The 9,719-nt window shown below is 53.6% G+C and overlaps 1 protein-coding gene across 1 annotated transcript; it reads left to right on the forward strand.

Moving 5' to 3' along the window:
* Positions 1 to 5,631: 5,631 nt before the first annotated feature.
* Positions 5,632 to 6,043, forward strand: LOC122152680 (feather keratin-like; the record flags this gene model as incomplete). Its single annotated transcript, XM_042786127.1, has 1 exon — positions 5,632 to 6,043. A coding segment is annotated over one exon (309 nt), but the record flags the coding sequence as incomplete, so codon positions are not given.
* Between the last annotated feature and the right edge of the window lie 3,676 nt (positions 6,044 to 9,719).

The raw sequence follows: 9,719 nt of genomic DNA on the forward strand, positions 1-9,719 counted from the left end.
CCTGCAAGCCCCGGCATCGATTGAGGATGCAGCTCCGGGCTGTTGCTGGCACATGGGCTCACCCTCCATGGCTCCTCCTCTCAAGGCACCATGAAACGAAACACGGAGGGGCGAGCCCCGGCTGCCTTGAAACTTGGCCCATGTAACTTCTCCTTTTCTCCAACTGTCTTCTTTCCATCGCCCCTTCTGCTATGTCTGCTGCTCTCCGCTGCAAACACCTTCTCACAAGCCAAAGCCCACCTGGAGCTCCAGTGAGCTACTCCTACTGCAGGGCGGGAAGACCTCAGAGATCTGGCAACATCACCTGCACAAGGGACCTCGGCTTGTGGTCGCTGTACTTCCACCACAGATCGGCTCTCTTCCACTCGGCACTCCTGACTTTTCCCTGTGTTTTTCCCTCAATAAAGTTCTCCTGCAAACCACCCAAACAAGCCTCCTCTTTCTTTCTTCTCCCAAGGCTCTTCCAACCTCACCCAGCACAAAGCCAAGGCTCTGCAACCCATTGGCATGGGTGGAAAGGGGCTACAAGACCTCACCTATCGAGTATGTCCCCAGCAACAGCAACAATAGACACCAGCTTAGAATCATTCAGGTTGGAAAAGGCTGTTATGATCATCGAGTCCACCTGTTAACCTAACACTACCAAGTCCACCACTAAACCACATCTGTTAACAGCACATCTACACATCATTTATATACCTCCAGGGATGGTGACTCAACAAATTTCCTGGGCAGCATGTTCTAACGCTTGGCAACCTTTTTAATGAACAAATGTTTCCTAATATCCAATCTAATCCTCCCCTGGCACAACATGAGATTGTTTCCTTTCATCCTATCACTTCTTACTTGGGAAAAGAAGCCAACATCCACCTCTCTGTCACCTCCTTTCAGGTAGCTGCAGAGATCCATCAGGGTCCCCTCAGCCTCCTGTTCTTCAGAACCACTCCAGGTCCCTCAGTGACTCTTTGTAGGACTCATTCGCTAAGCGCTTCACCAGCTTCCTTGCCCTTCTTTGGACATTCTCCAGCACCTCAATGGCTTCTTTTAGTGAGGGGCCCAAAACTGAACACGGTATTCCAGGGGCGGCCTCATCAGTAACTAAAGAACAGCGGGACGATCCCTTCCCTAGTCCTGCTGGCCACACTGTTCCTGACAGAAGCCAGGACACTATTGGCCTCCTTGGCCACCTGGGCACACTGCTGGCTCATACTCAGACGGTTGTTGACCAAGACCCGCAGGTCCTTTTCCATCAGGCAGCTTTCCAGCCACTCTGCCCCAAGCCTAGAGCATTGCAGGGGGGTTGTTGTGACCCAGTTGCAGGACCCAGCACCGATCCTTGTTGATCCTCATACAATTGGCCTCGGCCCATCGATGCAGCCTGTCCAGATCCCTCTGTCAACCCTTCCTACCCTCAAGCAGATCAACACTCCCACTCAACTTGCTGATGTCTGCAGTGTTACTGAGGGTGCACGCCATCCCCTCCGCCAGATCGCTGATAAAGCTATTCAAGAAAATTGGCCCAAACACACAGCCCTGGGCAACACCACTTGTGACTGGCCACCAACTGGATTTACCTCCATTCACCACAACTCTTAGGGCACAAATATCCAGCTGGTTCTCTACCAAGCAAACAGTATGTCTAATCCAAACCACGAGCAGCTGGTTTCACCAGGAGAATGATCTGGGAAACAGCATCAAAGGCTTTACTAAATTGCAGGTAAAGAACATCCAAAGCCTCTCCTCTTATTGAGGGAGATCAGGATAGTCAAGCAGGACCTGCCTTTCATAAAACCATGCTGACTGGGCTTGATCACCTGGTTGCCCTGTAGGTGCCGAGGGAAGGCACTCAGGTTGATCTGCTCTACAACTTTGCTTGGCACTGTGGTCACACTCACAGGACTCTAGTTCCCCACATCCTCTTTCCAGCCTTTCTTGTACACGAGCCTCAATTCTGCTAATCTCCAGTCAACATGGGTGTAACTGTTTACCCCAGGAGTGCTGAGAAGTGCTTGAAAGTGGCTTGATGATGCACATCTACCAGACCCCTCAATATGCTTGGACAGATCCAACACAGCCCCATGGACATGTGCGTGTCTAAGTGCTCTAGCAGGTCGCTAACCATCTGCATTGAACTATGAGGGCTTCATTCTGCTCCCCGCTGACCCACTTCCTGCCTCAGCAGTAATCTGGACATCACATCAAAGACAGTCACACCAAAAAGAATCTCACGGTGTGCAAGGATCCTCTGGAGATCATCTACTTCATGCCAACCTGCTCAAGCACAGCCAGCTCGAGCACGATGTCCAGCACCATGTCCACACAGGTTTTCAGTGTCTCCAAGGATGGGAATTCAGCACATCTTTGCACAACCAGTTTCACTCTTTGACCACTCTCACACCGGAAAAAAAGGTTGCCTTCCCTTCCAAGGAAATGGCACATCTTTGCACCTCTGTCCATTCACCTTTGCACTATCCATGGGCACACGTAAGAAGATTCTCACTCCTCTGTCCATCTGCCCTCCAATCTGGGATTTAGACACACTGATGATATCTCCCTGGCACAGTCTTGAATCCTGCCTGATAAAACTCCCAGCTCTCTCAGCTTCCCCTCATAGCAAAGATGCTCCAGTCCATTCAGCGTCTCGTGAGAGCCCTGCACTCACCTCGTTCCATTAAGTTTACATCCCTCCTCCACAGGGGAGCCCTCAATGGACACAGGACTCCACATGGGGCCTCACCACCCCTGCAGAGAGCTCAGGATCACCTCCGCCAACCTCCTGCTAACGCTCTTCCCAACGCCATCCTGGAGATACTTGGCGTTTTTTTGCCAAGACGATGTGATGATACCACAGCATCCAGCTCGTTCTCCCAACCAGCAACACAAAGCCGGGTTCAGTAAAGCTGCTTTCCAGCCTCTCTACCCCTAGCATGCCCTGCTGCCCAGCATTATTCACCACAAAGATGCAGGCCTTCGCATTTCTGCATCTTCAACTCCCAGAGATTCCCCTCTGCCTCATTCTCCAGCTACCTCTGAATGGCGGCACAACCATCCGTTGGCTTAGCCTCTCTTCCAGGTTTTGCATCATCTGACAACTTCCTGAGGCAGCACGGTGTACTACCACCCACGTCATTTGATGAGGATGTTGAACAGTGTTGGCCCCATGGATGCCAGTCCTGGGCTACGCCATTTGAGACTTGCCTGCATCTGGACTTTGGGACACTCATCACAAGCTGCTGGACCCAGCCCTTCAGCCACTTACACAACCCATACTTTCCTGGCTTGTCTAGGAATGGGCAAGGGCAGAAATAGTCAAAGGCCTCACTAAACAGGCGAGGTAAACACCAGCCACGGCGCCCTCCTCATCCACAAAGTGAGTCACTTCAATATAGAGGACACAGATGCCGGATAAGCATGATTTCCCCTTTGTAAATCCACACTGACAGCTCTGCATCAGCTTCTTGTCCTTCCTGGGACTGGCACTGCTTTCTGGGAGGATTTTCAAGATCACTTGCCACAGGAGCAAGGCCAGCCTCACCAGCTTCTACCTTCCTGAATCTTCCTTTCCAATCTGCTTCAATACATGAGCCCTATAACCTCTCCTCCAGCCATCAGGAACTACTCCCAGGCACCATCACATTTCCAAGCTACTTGGTGTGCTCTCTCAAGGACTCCAGCCAGCTCCCGCAGCATTCATCGCTGTGACACCTCAAGCCCCCAGGACATACGTCCATCCTGTCACAAAGCAGTCCTTCCTGCCAAGATTCATCTCCCTCATACACAAAGACCGTTTGAACACAAAATCCTGCAAAACACTCTCCTGGACTCAGCTGGGAAACACCTTGCCATTCCTCTAGACCTTCACCACGTGTCCACCACCACCAGGGCCTCGGCTCTGCAGCCGCGTGCTGCATGCTTGCCTCCAACTCCCCTTGGAAATCTCCAAACTCTCTTTCCATTGGACACTGCAAAGAGAAATGGCCTCAGCCTTCGGCACTCATCCCAAGGAAAGTCCCCAAAGGCCCTGGCTCACCAGCCGCCCCTTCCTGCTTCTCCCACTCCCCCTCTGCCTCTCACCACACTCATGGGCTCTCCAGAAACTCCCTTACACTTTCAGGCTGTCCCATGTGCAATCACAGAATACTTTATTTTGGAAAAGACATTTAACATAATCAAGTCCAACAGTTAACTTCATACGACCTAGTCCGCCACTAAACCATGTCTCTAAGCGCCACATCTAAATGTCTATTAAAACCCTTCTGGGATGGGGACTCCACCATTTCCCTGCGCAACCTTCTCCACGGCTTGATAACACTCTGGGTGCACGTATTGCTCCTCATGTCCAATCCAAAGCTCCCCGGGCACAATTGGAGGCTGTTTCCTCCTCTATCACTCATTACTAAGAATGGGAGACTGACATGCACCTCCGTGCAACCTTCATTCAAGTAGTTGTACAGAGCAATAACATTTCCCCTCAGTCTTAGTTTCCTGGAAAGAAAACACCCGAAGTTCCTTCAAGCATTCCTCATTTATTATTCTTTTATAGTCCCTTCAGCAGCTTCACTGCGCTAATTTGGATACATCACGCCAAGGCCCAGACTCTAAACTTCCCAGCCCCAGATAAGGGGAGCGCTCTGGCGAGCCAACCCAAGCCTTTGGGGAGCAGGGCAGGCCTCCCAACAGCACAGGGCTTGCCAGCTCTGAACCAGGGCTGCCAGGCCAACGGCCTGCTCTCGCAAACAGCCCTCCTCTGCCTGCTGGCACTGCCACCCCCAGGGACAGCCCCAAGGGGCTGCAAGCCCAAACAGGCAGCCGCCTTTCTCCCAGCCACAGCCTTACAAGCCACAGGGGCAACAAGACACACACAGAGCAGCAGACAGGAAAAGCCGGGTCTAAAGACAGACTTACTGAGCTGGCGGTAAGGTGGGGAGGGATGGAACGCCATGGCAGGGGCAGTGTCTCATGCCTGGCACACTTGCAAAGCCCGGACCAGCCAGCCAGGGCTGCGAGGAAATGGAGACCCCTCTTCACAACACACCCAAAGCCACAACACGAATGCATCCTGATGACCTCAATTGTTGACAAGCACATCTACATTTTGGCAACATCTACCAAACGCTCTGATGAACAAAAGCAACACTAAGGCTTTTTCCTCTGTTACTCGCACTTAAAAGTTGCCAACCACGGTCAGAAGGACACGTCCTCAAGAGAAGGACACGAAACAGAGTTTTGCGGGAAGGGAAACACACCCCACCTCATTATTGGGAAGGTCGTGGCACACAAGAGCCGCCTGCTGCAAAATGCCGTCACGCGCAAAGGCTGTCCCGCCCCTTGGGCACCCGCATAAAAGCCGGCCCAGCGCCTCTCTCCCTCACACCCTTCTCCTGACGCCTTCTCCTCCGCGCTCAACAAGGTGAGCCTCAACCCCCTTCCCCTCCTTCTCCTGGCCTGCCTGGCCCGGCTCTTCCAGCACGCTCTGCTGGCCCCAGCCTCAGCAGCCCTCACGCCTCCCCGCAGCCACGCTCCCCACAGCCCCACACCACGCCTCCCCACTCCCTCGCCCTCCTGCACCACCGCCCCTCCGCTTTCTCACCCCCCTCTCTTCCAGGGCCCCTCCACACCACAGCCATGGCCTGCTCCGACCTCTGCCGCCCCTGCGGACCCACCCCGCTGGCTAACAGCTGCAACGAGCCCTGTGTCAGGCAGTGCGAGGACTCCCGCGTCGTCATCCAGCCTTCCACCGTGGTGGTCACCCTGCCAGGACCCATCCTCAGCTCCTTCCCCCAGAGCACCGCCGTCGGATCCTCCTCATCGGCTGCCGTGGGCAACGTCCTCAGCTCCCAGGGAGTGCCCGTCTCCTCCGGAGGCTTCGGCTTCGGCTACGGCTACGGCTTGGGCGGCCTGGGCTGCTTCGGCGCCGGGAGAGGCTGCTACCCCTGCTAAGGTGCATTGTCACATGAGCTTGATGTCAACGGCTCCTCCTCTCTAAGCACCAAACATGGAAGCAGTGAAGAGGCAGCCCAGGTTTCCTGGAAACATTGCCCACGTACCTCCTCTTTTTGTCCAGCTGTCTTCTTTGCATCTGCCTTCCTGCTATGTCCGCAAATCTCCCGCCACAGGCACCTTCTACAAAGCCAAAGCCCACTGGGGACCTCAGGCGGGCTGCTCCAACTGTAGGGTAGGAAGGCTGTGGTGCTTTGGAAAAGTCTACTGCCCCGAAGGGACCTCTGCTGATGGTCGCCCTACTGCACCTCAGACGACCTTGCTTTCCATTTTTTTTCTTCAATAAAGTTCTCCTGCATCCCAGTCAAAGACTATAACACTTCTTTTCTTCTCCGAAAGCTCCTTCCACTTTACCCAGCACAAAGCCAGGGCTCAACTGCCATTGTTGTGGTGGGTGGAAAAGGGATACAAGACCTCTCCTCGGAAATACGTCACCACCAACACAGACTGGACCTGGGGGGCTTCCAGAATGTGGCACAAGCCCATTCTTGCACAAACTAAGGGGTAGATAGCACAACACTCCCCTACACACACCTCTGATGAGGTCCTTCCTGTGCCAGCACACACTTGACTAACTGTATTCCCCTCTATGACTCTCCAGCTCTCCCAGCAAACAGAATCACGGGATCATTACTTTGGCAGGAACCTCTGGAGAGCAGGTGCTTCTACTCCCTCTGCGCAAGCAGGGACAGCTGCAGCAGGTTGTCCGGGTTCCACGGCCGCTCACATTTTCAGTATCTCCCAGGATGGAGCCTCTTCCACTCCTTGACCACGCTCACACTGAGCAAGACTTGCTGCTTTTGCCCGTGGAATTCCATCCTTTCTCACTTGTGCCCAAGGCCTCTTGTCCTGCAAACGCGCGCTACTGAGGAGAGCCCGGCTCCCTTCACCTCAATCCCTGGCTTCAAGGATTTATACACGTTTAAGAATGAGTGTAAAGGGGAGGCAGTGGATGTACAGTTCTCGATTTTAGTAAGGTTTCCGATTCTGTCTCTCTCGGAATACGCCTACACAATTGTTCCAACTGTGATGTGAGAACGTACACGCAGCGATGGGTAAAGAACTGGCTGAACAGCAGGGCTCAAAGAGTTGTAGGGAATGGGGATATAGCTGACACTTTCTGGAGCAGGCAGGATAGATTAGAGCACTGGGCAATGATTAACGGCCAGAAATTGAAGAAGAAGAAATGGCAGACTGTGCACCTAGGAGGGAGCAATCTCTCTACGCACGTAACAGACTGGGAGAGGAGTGGCTGGAGAGCAGCCCTGCAGAAAGGGATCTGGGGGTGCTGGCTGACAGCAGGCTCCCTACGAGTCAGCAGCATAGCCTGGCAGCCAAGGGGGCAAACCGCATCCTGGGGTGCAGCCAACACAGTACAACCAGCCGGTCACAGGAGGGGATTAGCCCGCTGGATTCCCCGCTGCTGCAGCCTCACCTTGAGTATCGTGGGCAGAATTGGATCCCCCAATTTAAAAAAGGATGTTAAAGTTCTTGAAAGCAGCCAGAGCAGGGCAAGGAAGCTGATGGATGACAGGGCTGGAAGGCAAGTCCTGTAAGGAGCAGCAAAAGACTCTGTGTTCATCTAGCCTGGAGAAAAGGAGGCTGAGGGGCAGCCTCATTGCTCTCTGCTGCTTCCAGAGGACAGGACGTGGAGAGGGAGCTGCTGAGCTCTTCTCCATGAGATCCAGAGACAGGATTCATGGCAATGGGTCAAATGAACCTCCTCAATGGGAGGTTCAGACAGATAGAATGAATTATTTAGTTACAGAGCATGTGGCAAAACACTGAAAGAGGCTTCCTAGAGAGGTGGACGATGGCCCAAGTCTGACAGTGTTTAAGAGGCATTTGGACAAACAATGGCCTTAATTACATGCTCTTCCTCTTCGTCACCCCAGCAGCGAACAGGCAGTTGGACAAGATGGTCACTGCACGTCCCTTCCAACTGGACTCTTCTAGTCCAGTCTTGTCTATTATGCTTTGCCAAGCCTTTGGCACGCAAACATCACCTCGAGGTTCTCAGGTGCACAGCCCCACGCAGCACGCACGCCTCCCCTTTCCCCTCCACTGGATCCAATCCCACTCTGGCCCAACAAACACTGCGCAGAGAAATGGCCTCACCCCTCGGCAATCACCCCAAAGTCAGACCCCAACTCCCCTGCCTGCCGTTCCCACTCCCCCTGGGCCTCTCCCCACACTCACCATCTCTCCTACAACTCACCAGCCTCAGCTCCACCGCCAGGCCCTGCCTCAGCACCCTCAGCAGCCAGCCAATCACAAGGCACTTAACAGCCTGCCAATCAGGGGGCAGCTGACAGGCACCAGCTGCTGCAGAAGCCCCTGGAAGCTTCCAGAACATGCCTGTCAGGACCCAAAATCGATATTTCTGGTACGATAAATGGATAATCTTCACCAATCCGCCCCGAAAACAACTGCTGGGATGGGAAGGCGGTGAACGAGGGAATGAATGAGTAGAAATGCTACTGAAAACCAAACCAAACATCTCACACGAGAGCTGTTAGGGGACTCAGAGAGGGAAGAGGGAGGTAAAATGCCCTGATTAAATAACACCCCCAAAAAACACTGACATCAGCGAAGACATCAACAGACCCTGCTCTTCTTCCCGTAATGCAGCGTTCATGGGACAGCCATGCAGGGTCATTGTCCCCTCTTGCTGTGGTCCACACCCAACTGCCTGGCAGTCCCAGGGACACCCTCTTCCCTCATGATGGGGTCCCCAGGTCATCCAGAGACGGTCCCATCTCCAAGTCCCCTCTTGCACTGCCTTGCACTTTTCTCCTGACGCCTTCTCTCTTCCATGGTCAAAAACGTGAGCATTCTTGCCTCCCACTCCCCTCAGATATCTCCAAATTCTCTTGCATCCCACCAGACACTGCCGAGAGAAATAGCCTCCTCCCTTGGCAAATCCCCCAAAGGTCCTGGCTCACCAGCCTCCCCTGCCTGCTGCTCCCACTCCCCCTCTGCTTCTCACCACGCTCACGGGCTCTCCAGAAATTCACTTGCTCTTGCAGGGTGCCTCATCTGCAAGCATAGAGACTTTTAGGTTGGAAAGGACCCATAACATCATCCAGGTCAACAATTAACCCAGCACTGCCAAGGCCACCAGTAAACCATGACCCTAAGCACCACATCTACAGGTTTCTCCAGGATGGTGACACAACCTCTTCCCTGAGCAGACTCTTCCACTGCCTGACAGCTCCTTCCATACAGACATGTTTTCTCATAGCCAACTTAAACCTTCCCTGGCACAAACTGTAGCTGTTTCCTCTTCTCTTATCACTTGTTACCAGGAATAAGAGTCTGAAACCCACTCAGTTACAAAGTCCACTCAGGTAGCTGTATGGAGTGATAAGGTCTGTCCTCAGCCTTCAGACTGAATAACCCCACTTCACACACAAGCACGTCAGAAATATTGTTCTCTTCACGCTTCCCCAGCTTCGCTGCTCTTCTTCAGATGCATCACTCTAAAGTCCAGTTTACAAACTTACAAGTCCCGGCTCAGGGGAGCACTCTGGAGAGGCCAACCCAAGCCTTAGAGGAGCAGGGCAGGCCTCCCCACAGCACAGGGCTTGCCAGCTCTGAACCAGGGCTGCCAGGCCAACGGCCTGCTCTCGCAAACAGCCCTCCTCTGCCTGCTGGCACTGCCACCCCCAGGGACGGCCCCAAGGGGCTGCAAGCCCAAACAGGCAGCCGCCTTTCTC

This window comes from Tyto alba, unplaced genomic scaffold (assembly GCF_018691265.1).
Source record: "Tyto alba isolate M040663 unplaced genomic scaffold, T.alba_DEE_v4.0 Super-Scaffold_9, whole genome shotgun sequence".
Taxonomy (NCBI): Eukaryota; Metazoa; Chordata; class Aves; order Strigiformes; family Tytonidae; genus Tyto; species Tyto alba.